A 16,017-nucleotide genomic window follows, 5' to 3' on the forward strand; every position below is an offset into this window, starting at 1 on the left:
CTTTTCACGATAAAATTCTGGCAACTGGGCTGCAAGTTTTTATCGTAAACTTTTACGGTGCATTAGTGTAAATGGGGGAAAAAACAATACCACTTTTACGGTAGAATTCTAGCGACAGAGATGCCAATTTTTTACTGTAAAAAATCTGCGGTCGTTTTTATATTTGCATTACTGTAAAAGGGGAAACGTTACTACTTTGAATTCTGCCGACTGAGCTGCCAGTTTTTCTACCGTCAAATATGCGGTCTTTTTTTTTTTTTTACAGTGAATTATTGTAAATGGAAAAAGATTAGAACTATACTTTTTACGGTAAAATTCTGGTGACCAAGCTGCCAGTTTTTACGGTAAAAATTTACGGTCATTTTTACAGTGCATTACTGTAAATGGCAAAACAGTACCAGTTTTATTTATGTATTATATTATTATTTACAGTAAAATTCTGGCAACTAAGCTGCAAGGTTTTTTTTACTGTAAAATTGTATGGTAATTGTTTTTACAATGCATTACTACAAAACACAAACCTGCACCACTTTCATTTTGGTAAAATTCTGGCAACAAAACTGCTGTTTTTTTCCTACCGTTTCCACAGTAAAAACTGGCACCTCAGTTGCCAGAATATTCGTTTAAAAAAAAAAAAATTTTTTACAGTGCATTTCTTTTACGGTAAAATTCTAGAGACTTTTACTATAAAAATCTACGGTCATTTTGACAGTGCATTACTGTAAATGGAAAAAGTGTACCAGTTTTATTTTTTTTACAGTAAAATTCTGACAACTAAGCTGCAAGTTTATTTACTGTAAAATCTACAGTCATTACTTTTACAGTGCATTACTGTAAATGTTAAAACGGTACCACTTTTTTACGGTAAAATTCTGACCACTGATCTGCCAGGTCCCCCCCCCCCCTAAAATCTGCCGTTGTTTTTAGGGTGCATTTTTTTCCAAGAAAAACGTTTCATGGCAGCTTTACAGATGCCACCATACCTGCTGTGTGCACCAAAACTACGAGAGACCACGACTAAAGGAAATACAATACTTTTTTTGTTCGGTTATATTGTCAATCTAATGAAAATAAAAGATTAAGTGTGATGTTTGAATGTATTTAAGTGGCATCTCAAATGTCATTAAAAAATAAATAAATTCATATATTTATTTTGCCATTTGACACAAAAATATAGATGTAATTTACACATGCACTGTACATATATACATGGCACATTAATATTCAGGCTACGAGGGATTCATTTATTACCCTATTGACTATTTTCGTTTTCTATCCAAGTGCTTGCATTCGATGTTTTGTTTCCAAGGGCTAATCTGCTGCTCTGTATTACATTTACAGTGTTAATATGCCATCCACTTATATTCGTAAATATTAGACAGCTAAAGTCAGTCTATTCCACGAGTGTTTTAGCATAATGACGCCCGACTAGAATTATGTCCCTGTTATGGATGTAATATTAAAAAGTTGCACTTTCATGTCATTGGATGATGTAATGTCAAACTGTGCCTTTGTGTGATTCATCTGTGGTAATTGTGCAGTTATGTGAAGGTCTATGCGTGACTATGTCAGATGAATTATAATTTGTCATCTATAACATTGGCTCCGTCCTGATTTGTACACTTTAGGTGCTGTTTTTGCAAATCATAATCACTTAATGTCATAATATTAATAAAAAGTGGAAGCTTTCACACAAATAAGACGTAAACACATACGTATTATATACCATTGCAATTTATTAATCCACGCTTTTTAAATAAGATGTCATCATCATCAGTCTTAAAATTACTCGATTCATCGTCATTCACAGCCATTTTACTGAAATAATAATAAAAAATCTCTGAATATGTATAGATCTCAGGTAGTGCAGTTAGCAGCGAAGCACAGTGGAGGATTAGAACAATTAACGAGGAGCACGACAGCATGGAACTGCTTATAAAAGGCTTTGTGGAGGGGGGAAAAAAAGTAGTTTTTTTTGTGTAAGTAGTTAGTTTACAGCTGGTCATGAAGAGAACTGTACAACAGACCAAAAGTAGAGCAGAAGGAGGGGAAAAGAAGACACTTCAAATTCTCGCTTGTGTGACTCGTGCTTCTTCAGGCATATTTCATTACTACCTCCTTTTGACAGCCGGCCTGGTTCCCTTGCTGCTGCTGCTGCTGCCGCCGCCCGCCTTGCTGGAGCCCTTGGAGCCCGAGAAGAGCTTGGTCATAAGCTCCGACACGTCCGGAAGCTCGGGGTTGGGGTTCAGCATGTTCATGGACTGTTCCATTTCCTGGGAAAATATGGCAAAACAATGTACAAATACATGTTAATCCTAATTAACAGTAACAGATTGTTTTGTAAATATATATATATATATATATATATATATATATATATATATATATACACACACACACACACACACACACACACACACACACACACACACACACACACACACACACACACACACACACACACACACACACACACACACACACACACACACACACACACACACACACACACACACACACACACACACACACACACACACACACACACACACACACACACACACACACACACACATTTTTGGGCGTGTTTAAAGAAAATCATGTCATAGCAAATTACGCGATGACGCCATGGTGACCACGCCCCCATCGCAACAGGTATCTTGGAAATCTAGGGCCAACCCTGTATTATGATTACATTACATTATAAACACTGTATATATTTTTTTCATTATAAACACTGTATAGTTTTTTATCGGTTATTTCTTCAATTTAAGAGCATGATGTAGACAAATTCTCGGAGTCTGTCTGCATAAAGCCAAATATTTTTTTAAGTGAATTATTGCATATTGTTTCGATGTGTAGCACCGTGAGACAAGAATATGCTGATTGGCAGTCTAAAAGTACCTTCACTTATTTTCGCAGTTTTATGCATTCATATGTATAATATATAAAAATCACAAATTGAAATGCAAATGCAATATGAGAGAAAATTTGCAATTAGGTTTTTTCTCAAAATTGTGCAGCCCTATTAGTTACAAACAACTGTCTTTCAAACCGCCTTTTGATGACCACTTTTGTTTTTGGAGAAATATTCTTAACTCTCCCGTTCTGGGTCTTCTGGCATGTGTGTGACAGGGTGAAAAGCTCTGCCTCGCTTAGGTACATTTGGGTTGCATGTTGTAATCTCTAGTCTCTAAATAATGTGTCGCCAACTAATTCAATACACAGTGCTGTACGGTGCGACAACTTTAATCGCAAATGCGCCTAAGAATAAACCGTGCGACTTAAAAAAAAAAAAAACTGTTGCACATTTGAGAAAAGGAATTTCAACCCTTTTGCTCCGAAAAGAAATCCATCCAAATTTGATAAAACTAGAGTTAAATTTTCGCCCATCTGTATAGCATGTTTGAAATGAATTCAAACCATGATCATTGAAAAATTGGACTGTGATTGACACAGAAGTTTTTATCACTCACGCTGAGAGTTGTGAGCCATAGCTACCGTATTTTTCAGACTATAAGTCGCTCCGGAGTATAAGTCGCACCGGCCGAAAATGCACAATAAAGAAGAAAAAAAACATATATAAGTCGCACTGGAGTATAAGTCGCATTTTTGGGGGAAATTTATTTGATAAAATCCAACACCAAGAATAGACATTTGAAAGGCAATTTAAAATAAATAAAGAATAGTGAACAACAGGCTGAATAAGTGTACGTTATATGAGGCATAAATAACCAACTGAGAACGTGCCTGGTATGTTAACGTAACATATTATGGTAAGAGTCATTCAAATAACTATAACATATAGAACATGCTATACGTTTACCAAACAATCTGTCACTCCCGATCGCTAAATCCCATGAAATCTTCCTCCTCGGTGTGCTCCTGGTATGCCCCGCTAGCGTCCTTTCTTTCTGCTGCTCGATCGCTGTTTTCTGGTGCATATTTCACTACGTCCAGCTTGTAATCTGCAGTATATGATTTCCTTTTCGGTGCCATTTTAGTTCAGTCCTTCTCAGTTTTTATAAGTTACCGCCAACGTTGATGTGATCCATTTTAATAGCTCCGGCAGTAGCGTATAGCATATAGCAGTTAGCATTCCAAAACCCACAATGCACTTCTGCCATGACCCGCCCCCCGCCGAATTCTTATTGGTTGGCGTGTGAGTGACGATTGCTGACGTGTGTGTGACGATTGCTGCCATTTGCTTCGTCGCTCACGCGAATGAGATAAATAATAATATTTGATATTTTATGGTAATATGTTAATAATTTCACACATAAGTCGCTCCGGAGTATACGTCGCACCCCCGGCCAAACTATGAAAAAAACGTCGACTTATAGTCCGAAAAATACGGTAAATGTTTTTTTAAAAAGAGATTGGAGATTATATTTGACTTTTCTTATATTATTTCCACTGCTTTTTTTGTTATCTCAAAATACCTTATAAATTGGGATCCTATTATGCACAACCTACTTTTCTTACTTGTTGGTACCTGCTTTTGTGTATTTGGGATCCCCATCAGTCCTGAAAATGTAAAAACAAGGCATGGTGGTGGGGATATTTAGTTAAGTCAAGGAATATTTCCACTTCTGGGTTAGTTTATAGGCCAAACTATACTGAGATGTGAGTTTTGATCCATATCTCCCAGCCCGACACTGGCACAGTTTAGGGATGTTCTCTCTGTTTGAGCATTACAGTAAGCCTTTTGAGGGCATTGTGTTTATATGTATGGGTGGACATGTGTATCTTGTCCACATTTAAGACATTTCATTTTGCTACAAAATGTTTTCTGTGCTACAAAAAAACTTTGTTTTTTTTTTCATTTAGTAGCGCTGGTGCTACAAGCTAAGCATACAGCACTGATACATGTATTTTTGTTCTAACAAGCCCTTTTTTGTGGGTTTTCTTACCTTTCTCATCTCTGGGTCGTTGGTGTTGACCACTTTGGGCAGCAGAACAATAATCAGCAGGGGCAGCACCATCATCATAACCTGCAAGTGCAACACAATCAGCACATTCTAACACAGAATCAAGAAGACAAGACAAACTAGTAAATACAAATGTGTGACTTGGATGGTAAAAATGTATCTTCAGCAAAAAAAACAAATATTGACAGTTGACTAACAGTACAGTAGGGATGGGTGATATGGATGAAAATCTACTCTATGTTTCATTACAATATATTATTTGGCATAACAATTATAAGATAACTCATTTCAAAGCAGGTTACAAAGGCACCTAATGTGGCTGCTGACGTTTGCAATAATATATTGTGTCAGTTCTGATAGTATTATTTTCTCAAAACACAAGATGGTGGTGTAACAGTAAGAAACACATATTTAAATTATTTCCCACTATTAGCTCTGATTGAAATCATTTGGTTTTTGCCTTTTAAGTCCTCCTGTGCCCAGAGACTTGTTTTCTGAGTTTGTACACAACAACAAAAAGAAAAGAGATTTTGAGAGTAAAATAATCAGTCAAATCACTGTCGTATCGGCCATGTACAGTATCGTTACTGTCGACATCAATCAATCAATCCACCCGCTAAATGTGCACAGAAAAAAATATATTACAATCCGAATTACAGTTCTTATTGTTCCCTCAATTCAGCAGTTTCTTACTTTTCAAAAATCTATTAAAAAAATTATGAACATTTTTTTTGTTTAATCAAAATAAAAATGTTTAAATACATTTTAGGCCACCCTGATGCAACCAGAAGGAGTTTTTCTAACCTGTAACATTTGTTGAAAAGGTGCCATTGTGATTATATTAAATAATATATTGCGACAATCGGTTTGAATCAAGAATCGATTCTGAATTGAATCGTCACCTCAAGAATCAGAATCGGATGAAATTGTTAGGTGTCTAATGATCCACGCTCCTATCTACCACCCACCGCTTTTTACATTCAAGAGCTCTAGTTTAGCGGTTAGCATATTCTCCTACGGTGTGCAGTGTAGCATGTTTAGCTATTCTTCGTCTTCCAGAAATATAGATACTTGTAAAGAAACATAGCCGCTAGCATTCTTTCGCTGCCTTGTCACGGTCAAATTTGCGGGACACAGCTGGAATGTGCCATCAACATGCATTGTCACGATATAATAATTGTATTAAAAGCTATATCAAGGTGTCCAGAGTGCGGCCCGGGGGCCATTTGCCACCCGCAGCTAACTTTTTAACAGCCCGAGGCACATTGTAAAAATACTATTACAAAAAAAAAACACATAAGAAGTGGAATAAAAGAGCAAACATGTTTACGGTCAAGAAAAAACTTTAAAATGTTGACTATGATTAGGGATGATGCTCGAACCCGGTTTTCCCGGTTGTTCGATAAGAAAAGAACCGAGTCCTCGGACTCTAATCCCTTTTTGAGAACCGGTACCCGTTATCGAGACCACTATAGTAAAGAAAAAGAGTTGGTTCTTTATTCGAATCCCTGGGAACCAATCTCGTCCCGACAAGAAATGCCCCGTGAGACATCACAAGAAATGACGTCACGTAGCTCAGTCATTTGTCACGGTGGTGCGGTTAGTTCCCGGCACGCAAAACTGACGGCTCCGGACAAAAGCGTGCAGGTAGGAGATGATTTATTCCTCATAAATCATACACATTACAACAGACAGGAACGAAACAAAAGGAAAGCGTGCCGTTTGCACGAGAAGCTAAAGCAAAAACTTACTTAGCACAGGAATACTAGAAGCTATGGTAACTTAGCACAGGAATCATAAGCTCGAAAACCAGAATGCCAACGTAACTGTTGCAAATGCAAACAATGAAGCAACGACGAGTGACCGGAAAAGGCAGGCTTAAATAGAGTCTCTGATGAGCAACAGGTGCGCGTACAAGGCAGGTGAAAATCATAAGTAACCATGGTGACTAAAACAAACCCTCGAAGTGCACAAAACAACTAAGGAAGTCCAAAACTAACAGAACATAACTAAACAAAACATGATCCGACCACATCATAATACATCACAGTTTCATATAATTTCACTTTACAGGAGTAGAAAGAAGTAAAGCTGATTTAATCCTACCCCTTTCCCACTTCATAGCGTTTACAAATATATACATCATTTACTGACCTTTTTATAATAAAATATCTGTGAATTAGTATATACAACAGTTTTGTAATATGTAATTAATTAATTCAGTCATTATTAACATACTGAGATGAAGAATATCTTATTTTCAATAAGGTTGAAAGTATTTCTCATAATTCTTCTTCTTTGTACTTTGTAAGCACTATTTATTTGAACAACCTCCACTGGATCATGTCAGTACGATGTTTAACTTCATTACTTAATCCATTCCATCATTTGATTCCACATCATTTTAGCTGTTTGCAATTTTACCAAATCATCGAACTTTAATATTTTTGACTGAATAAATAAAGTGTTTGTATGTTCTCCATATCCAACATTATGTATAAGTCTAATAAAAAATGTTTGTAACACGGTTATCGAATGTAGCGCACATTTGTAGTTATTTCCCCACATTTCTGCACAATAACTCAGGTATGGTAATACTATAGTAGCGAGCAGTAGAGAATGTGAAGTGATTTATTAAACCAAATATTGTGTTTTTTTCCATATAAAACAACCTATCTGGACTCGATAAGAGAATCAATAAGGAATTGGTTCGATAAGAGGATTCGATAATAGGCTCGAACTCGATAATTTCTTATCAAACATCATCCCTAACTATGATAACAAAAAGCCACAATGCAGGCTGTTTTCTTTTTCAAACTGTCAAAAAGTAACAATAACCAAAATCAATGTTGTTATTAATTATTGATCAAATCAAGGCTCCAATTACATCGCAACAAATATTAAATAATAATATTTAAATAATTTTTGGGGAACATTTTGGGTAATCCGTGTGTTTGCCATGTCAAAACCTAGGTCTTCATTAAAAAATAGCATCAAACAAAAAAAAAAGAAAAGCATCGATCTGAAGTTCATGTCGAGATTCAAGCACTGAAAGTAAACTTATTCCTCCCAATTTAAAGAGTGGGGCTCTTTTGGACCGCCAAGACCTATAGTGTTTTGTTTTTTTTAATCTGTCAATGACCTGCTCAGTGGCCTTGTGGTTCGAGTGTCCGCCCTGAGATCGGGAGGTTGTGAGTTCAAACCCCGGCCAAGTCATACCAAAGACTATAAAATGGGACCCATTGGAGGTTAAATCTCCAAAATGATTCCCGAGCGCGGCCACCGCTGCTGCTCACTGCTCCCCTCACCTCCCAGGGGGTGGAACAAGGAGGGGATGGGTGAAACGCAGAGAGTAATTTCACCACAGTGAGTGTGACGATCAGTGGTACTTTAACTTTAATGCTCAAAGAATAACAATGAATCAAAATCAATGTTATGAATTATTGACCTATTTAAGGCTCCAATTACTTAAAATCCAATATTCCAATTTGAAATAATTTTGGGGGAAATATTGCATATTTTGGGCATAAAACAAATGAACAAACAAAAAAAACTGAAAATTAACTAAAACTTATAATCAAAGGATAGAGCTGAAGTTGATCTAGAGATTTAAGCATTGAAAATAAAAACAATTTATGACTTATTTTTAACACTTTTATGAATTATTTTGGATCCCTGAGAATGTTATATTTTTTTTAAACTGTCATTGATCTATTTAAACTTCCAATTACTACATCAAATATTCCACTTTGAACTTTTTCGGGGGGAAATGTTGCATATTTTGCGTTTTTGCCATAACAAAACAAGGTTTTCTTTGACAAAAAAGGCATAAAACATTTTTTCTTTTTTTTTTTAAATCGTACTTTATATCGACAGAGATCTGGAGTTGATCCTCAGATTTAAGAAACAAAAGTAAAAAAATAGATATATATGTATGAATTACTTTTAAAACTTTTATGACTGAGACCCTTATTGGTCCACAAGATCTTTAAAATTGACCAAACTATAATTTTTTTAATATATTGGATTAGTTTTTAAATGGAAAAATATCAAAATGGCCCCTGCATCTTTTGATCTTTCAGTGTGGACACCCGTGGTCTATATTGTGCAACCCTACAGTACAGTACAGTACAGCCGTGTAACCAAATATTAACATTGCTGCATGTATACTTTTGACCCAGCAGATTTGGTCACATTTTCAGTAGACCCATAATAAATTCATAAAAGAACCAAACTTCATGAATGTTTTTTGTGACCAACAAGTATGTGCTCCAATCACTCTATCACAAAAAAATAAAGAGTTGTAGAAATTATTGGAAACTCAAGACAGCCATGACATTATGTTCTTCACAAGTGTATGTAAACTTTTGACTATGACTGTAAATAATTTATTACAGTGACAGTTTGACCCCTGAACATATTAGCTCTAATTCTGATCCTTGGGAGGAAGATCATGAAAATAGATGTATTTAATTATCAACACAACACATTATGTCTATTTTGACTCATGACCACAGCTTTTTTTGGTTACCATTGGGTTCATGAGGAAGTCGGTCCAGCCCCAGGTCTCCCTCTTAATGAAGTAGCTGTGAAGACCACTGGCTCTAATTTGAAGAGGATACGGCTGCCGGATGACTTCTGAAGTCTTAATGTAGTTGACAAGACGAGCCCTGTTAAATAGCAAAAGTGTTACAAGCGGAAAAACGACAAAGAGGATTCAATTCAGTTGAAATGTAAGAAACTTAATAGAAAGTTTGTACCTCATTTTGCCCTTGGATGTGATATCAACACGGACCGGCTCAAATCGGTATGCTGGAGCAACAATCTCGACAACGTAGGACCCGGAGGGGACGTCGTTTACAGCAAAACTTCCATCAGTTCTGCAATAGAAGAACATAACAATGTTCAGTACCACTCTTCCTGGCTAAATGGACCTTTAGATGTAAACATCTTGTGTCATTTCAAGTTGTGCCTGCATTATTTCTGTGTGTCAATGGATGTTTGCCTAATAAAGTAACATAACATTTTCCGGATTGTTCCCTACAAGGCTCTAGTTGGTTAGTTCACCAGCCTTCAATTTGAATAGTGGTCGATACGGACAGTCGATACCAGACTGATACCTTCTACATGAAATGTAATGATCATTGAATGACGTCACAAGGGATGGGTACCGAATTCGGTACTTTTATTGGCAACGACCAAATTACGTCGGCACTACCGGGTATCGATTAACGTAAAATCAAACGGTGCCGTATTTCAATACCTTTGCTGTAGGTGATGTTAGGGCTGGGCGATATGACTAAAAAATGTATCACGATATAAATGTTTCATATCAGTCGATATCGATAATTATTGATAAAAAAAACAAAAAACTATTCTAAATACAGACCAGGAGAAAAAAGGCTGAATTTAAATACTTTCATTTTAAATATAAGTAGGTAGCATGTCCTTCGCTAATTGATCCACCACTGCATCCGTTATTTCTTTATAACGTTTTGAATTTTTGTCGTATGGCACTGCTGCGGAGTACCTCTCGATGGTGGTCCGTTGTTGCCGCTTCGGTGCTGTTCCACTTGCACCGGCTGATGTAGATGGTTGTGGTTGTTTGATACTGCTGTACTCCAGCGGGTGAGAGCGGCTCAGGTGGTAAAATAAGTTTGTCGTGTTCCAACACTTGGTCGGGACGACGACCTTGCAAAGTTTGCAGACAGTATTACTCTGATTCGTATCGGACTTAAAAAATCCAAAATACTGCCAAACTGGTGACGTGACGTTTCCTTTTTTATTTACAATTTCCTCTTGTGCTGCCGCACTAATATTCATTTTGTTTCACTCCTCGTCGTCAGCTCGCCGTTGTTGCTTTTTTTTTTTTTTTTTTCCTGTTAGCATTTCCCAGAATGCCTTGCGGTTCAGGCTCGGCCGTGATAGGTTGAGAGGCCAAGCCCTTCCTCTGCCTACACCCCCCAGAATGCCGTGCGGTTCCGGCTCGGCATTTCTTCCTAGTTTTTCTAACAGAACTCAGTGAAATTATCGAACGTTCTATCGACCCCATTTTCTATTGATCACATGTCTATCGCGATATATATTGTTATTGTTTTATCGCCCAGCCCTAGGTGATGTGATGTCCGGTTGCAGACTAAACAGCGGCTCACGTAAACGATCATTCAAGCAGCACTCAGGGCAGACTCAGCCAAACTCTAAGTAATGTTGCAATTTTCAACACCAACAAAGCAGGTATGCTTGGTAGAAAACACTCTAATTGAGTGAGGTTTTACTCTTCCAAAATGCACTAGCATGATGCTGATTGGATTAGCCAAAGATAAGCTACTATTAGCATTAGTAATTTAACATGGCGATTTTTAACACCTCCAAATTAGGTAATGGAAACTACAACAAAGATGAATCCTGCAATCAAACAGCTGGTGTGTAATAGGTACAATACTTACATTATAGACACTTTGTAGGGCACAACATAACACGTTCAAGCTTCCTGAAAAAAGCTACTTCCTAGTTAGACAACATACCACAGTTAGCCTATACTGCCATTTAATGTTTTGGAAGAGCAACTGCATTGCAAATGAGACTCAAAATAAATCAGAAAGCAAGATATAACAACTGCAGAGCACAGCTATCAAAATCAGCTCATTTTTAAATGTTAGTATGTTACATTAAAAAAATAACATTGTTATTATCAAACAATTAACATTTATTAACCCACACAAAAGCACCACAAATTGGTAACGTTGAGTACTGGTATTGATTCTTGGGTACAGGGAATAGGTACCGTATCCGTTCAAATGTGAACGGTACCCATCCGTATTTGTCACTAGTGCAAAATGATAGCAAAAATATAAATAAATGCTGTGTTATAACATATATCGTTATATCACACTTTATGGTATGTGAAACATTTATTCTATTTGTAAATATACATCCCTTTGCTAATCAGGTAGACTGAATTAGTCCAGGTCCATCTTAAAAAAATGTAAAACTCTCAAATGTAGATTTTCCCACAGACCCTGAACATTTATAAAAACACAAGTTTGTGATTGTGAAATCTAAAATCTACATAAACCTGCAGAAAATAGTAACACGAGTAAGTAATACAACCCTTTTTAGGGATGTAGACCACATTAGTCCAGGTCAAGATAGAAACAGAAAAAGTATAGTGTTTTTATGAATCTTGAGGGTCAATAGGTTAATGGAGTCTAGAATTGAGAACTTTAAACAGTGTTTTGTGATCTGGATGTGGACTAATGTGGTCAACATGTTTAAAGATGGTTAGATGTGTCTTTATTATACTTTGCAAAATAAATAAAGCATTTCACAACCCATAAATCAATCAAAGTATATTTATATAGCCCTTAATCACAATGCCTCGAAGGGCTGCACAAACCACAACATCTGAAACCTACATCCGGGCAAGCAAAAACTCCAAAAGTCCATAGTGGGAAACAGTAAAGTTGTTATGACTATTCTTTAAGATGATTGTTTTCTTTAACATGCCTGCTGTTTTTTGTCCTAATTTTGCATTACAACATTATTAAACGATCACAACATTTCAAGTATGGTATTTTCGAACTCGTTAGTTTCCCTTATTTACAAATGTAAACGTTAAAAAAGGTACAAACGCAACATTTTTGGAGACAGCTTATTGAAAAGAAAAAAAAAACATAAGCACAAATACTATTAAAGCTTCCTAAACCATTAGTATATTTTTAGTCTACTTAATACCTGCATTATCCTTTCCATCCTTATTACCCTTTCGATCATTTGAAACTGAGCTACTGTGTGGAACAATTTCCCTTGTGGGTCAATAACATGTGTCTAAGTCTAAGTAAGTGTAGGGAAAGTTAAAAGGAGAAAAACAGTAAATTGTGTAATTCATGTCAAGGTGAAAAGCACACTGTTCCTCCTGAATCCTCACTGGATCGGTTCGCAGCAGAGTGTGAAGCGACTGGGATGAGAATCAGCACCTCCAAGTCCGAGACCATGGTTCTCGCCCGGAAAAGGGTGGAGTGCCATCTCCGGGTTGGGGACTAGACCCTGCCCCAAGTAGAGGAGTTCAAGTACCTCGGAGTCTTGTTCACGAGTGAGGGAAGAGTGGATCGTGAGGTCGACAGGCGGATCGGTGTGACGTCTTCAGTAATGCGGACGCTGTATCGATCCGTTGTGGTGAAGAAGGAGCTGAGCCGGAAGGCAAAGCTCTCAATTTACCGGTCGATCTACGTTGCCATCCTCACCTATGGTCATGAGCTTTGGGTTATGACCGAAAAGGACAAGATCACGGGTACAAGCGGCCAAAATTAGTTTCCTCCGCCGGGTGGCGGGGCTCTCCCTTAGAGATAGGGTGAGAAGCTCTGCCATCCAGGAGGAGCTCAAAGTAAAGCCACTGCTCCTCCACAACAAGAGGAGCCAGAAGAGGTGGTTCGGGCATCTGGTCAGGATGCCACCCGAACGCCTCCCTAGGGAGGTGTTTAGGGCACGTCCGACCGGTAGGAGGCCACGGGGAAGACCCAGGACACATTGGGAAGACTATCTCTCCCGGCTGGCCTGGGAACGTCTCGGGATCCCCCGGGAGGAGCTGGACGAAGTGGCTGGGGAGAGGGAAGTCTACGCTTCCCTGCTTAGGCTGCTGCCCCCGCGACGCGACCTCGGATGAGCGGAAGAAAATGGCTGGATGGATGGATGGATGGCATGTCAAGGTGTCTCCACAACATTAATGGGTAATTAGTTAATTAATCATAACATCATATTAGGGCTGGGCGATATATCGCGGGTTTGTCTCTGTGCGATATAGAAAATGACTATATCGTGATATCGGAGTATACGTTCTCACGCAGTTGCTTTTAGCTGCTGGCATTACATGACATGCTCTTCCCACTCTTTCTTGTGTCTCCTTCTCAGACAGCAAGCGCACCTTCCACACACGTCACATACTGTCACGTCATACGTCACATACGTATACGCCCTCGCGTTAGCTGCGGTGCGAGTGGTAATACGAGAGAAAGAAGGTGCGAATCTGGTAACAAATGAAAGAAGAATTAATTCCCAAGAAAAACAGCAGGGGGTAAATAAATAATGACAAATGGGTTATACTTGTATAGCGCTTTTCTACCTTCAAGGTACTCAAAGCGCTTTGACAGTATTTCCACATTCACACACACATTCACACACTGATGGCGGGAGCTGCCATGCAAGGCGCTAACCAGCAGCCATCAGGAGCAAGGGGTGAAGTGTCTTGCCCAAGGACACAACGGACGTGATTAGGATGGTAGAAGGTGGGGATTGAACCCCAGTAACCAGCAAACCTCCGATTGCTGGCACGGCCACTCTACCAAATTCGCCACGCCGTCCGTCCATCGTCCATCGTTTGGCGGTGGTTTGGCTTCAAGCGGGAGTATGTCGAACAGACAACCGTAATTTGTCAAGTGTGGGGCAAAAGCGTTTCTACAAAAAGTAGCATTACTGCTAATATGTAGCATCATTTGAAAAGTCACCCGCTAGAGAATCAAGAGTGCTTACTCCGCATGTCAACATCTCCGTTCGGTGCCACACGCCCACACCATCAAAATGCCGAGGCAAACATTTCCAGATCAATACCGTATGAAAAAAAGAGTCCACGACAAAAGGAGATAATGTCCGCACTAACCTACCACATAGCGAAGGACGTACACTATTTGATTTCCTATTATGCAGCTCATTTTTTGACACTGATTGAAATATCTTGTGTGACATCATGTTTTTAAACTGTACAAAAAGTGCACTTTAATTTAGTGTTGTTTTGATAAGTCATCTTAGTGACGTCATGCACAAAAGTGCACTAATAGCTTGTTTTAAAATGTCTCTGACAATCTTGCACTTTCTGTTTTGGAAATAACATGAATGTTTGTGCCACTGCTTAATAAATAAATGATAAATGGGTTGTACTTGTATAGCGCTTTTCTACCTTCAAGGTACTCAAAGCGCTTTGACACTACTTCCACATTTACCCATTCACACACACATTCACACACTGATGGAGGGAGCTGCCATGCAAGGCACTAACCAGCACCCATCAGGAGCAAGGGACATGACAAGGTTGGTACTAGGTGGGGATTGAACCAGGGACCCTCGGGTCGCGCACGGCCATTCTTCCACTGCGCCACGCCGTCCCTAATAACTGTTTAATAAATACAGTTTTGGTAAATTGACTTAGTTGTGATTTCCTTCTCTGCATGAAAGTTTAAAATGAGCTTATATTAATGCAGTATGAAGAAGAATGTTTTAATGTAAACACATAGAATCATCATACTGCTGTGATTATATGCATCAAGTGTTCATTAAAGGCTAAGGCAAAATATCGAGATATATATCATGTATCGCGATATGGCCTAAAAAATCGAGATATTAAAAAAGGCCATATCGGCCAGCCCTACATCATATTAATATTACTATTATAAATTATAAAAAGTGCATTGTTTTTATCTTTACTCATATATCACAATAGTGACTGTTTGTCATTGTAGTATTAGCAATAGGTCACCACGACGTATATCACAGTATTTTCCCATATACCGGTAATAACGTCTTGTATTTCTCAATTTTAACATTTTGTACAACCGTTGACTGTGCCAACTGCTATTCCCTCTTGCTCGGCGTTAGCTAGCATGCTAATGCTATGTCACTAAGCTAACTCCTTAGCGTGCGTGTAAAAAAATGTTTTACCGGATAAACCGCACGTGAAAAGACGTTTTACCTGACAAAACCCACGTAGTCTTCGCCGTCCACAAGAATCCGTGCCGTGGAGACCCAGTCTGGTGTTTTAACGCCAGGTACGATGGCCCTTCCTTCGATTTTAAACCGATCTCCTGCGGTTTGTGTCGATACACCTGCGCCCGGCCCGCTCTCCATGTCGGTGAAACATGACGCTACGACGAACGTTGTCAGCACCACAAGCCAGAACAGCGATATTCTCTCCATGTTGGACGCCGTTATTTATGAAATAAAAGACACTTTGCGGAGTAAGAGCGACAACATAAAAATGGCAAGTACAGTAGTAGAGAGACGCAGACTACACACCGGAAGTGTTGTGCAATGACGTCAC

General features: G+C 38.5%; 1 protein-coding gene across 1 annotated transcript; it reads right to left on the reverse strand.

The window, feature by feature from the left end:
* Window positions 1-1,718: 1,718 nt before the first annotated feature.
* emc7b (ER membrane protein complex subunit 7b) lies at window positions 1,719-16,017 on the reverse strand. Its single transcript, XM_061987150.2, has 5 exons — window positions 15,670-16,017; window positions 9,692-9,811; window positions 9,463-9,601; window positions 4,914-4,994; window positions 1,719-2,273 (listed from the first exon to the last, which is right to left on the reverse strand). The coding sequence occupies exons 1-5, from the start codon at window positions 15,891-15,893 to the stop codon at window positions 2,112-2,114; spliced, it is 726 nt and encodes a 241-aa protein (XP_061843134.2). The 5' UTR covers window positions 15,894-16,017; the 3' UTR covers window positions 1,719-2,111.

Source organism: Nerophis lumbriciformis, linkage group LG26 (genome assembly GCF_033978685.3).
Source record: "Nerophis lumbriciformis linkage group LG26, RoL_Nlum_v2.1, whole genome shotgun sequence".
Taxonomy (NCBI): Eukaryota; Metazoa; Chordata; class Actinopteri; order Syngnathiformes; family Syngnathidae; genus Nerophis; species Nerophis lumbriciformis.

What these genes read in the sequence shown, in the direction of transcription:
- emc7b (XM_061987150.2), bottom strand. Translation starts at nt 15,893, where the DNA reads ATGGAGAGAATATCGCTGTTCTGGCTTGTGGTGCTGACAACGTTCGTC. An exon ending in ACATCCAAGGGCAAAATGAG is followed by an intron (nt 9,602 to 9,691) that starts GTACAAACTTTC and finishes GCTATTTAACAG; the next exon opens with GGCTCGTCTTGTCAACTACA. An exon ending in ACGACCCAGAGATGAGAAAG is followed by an intron (nt 2,274 to 4,913) that starts GTAAGAAAACCC and finishes ATATTTTCCCAG; the next exon opens with GAAATGGAACAGTCCATGAA.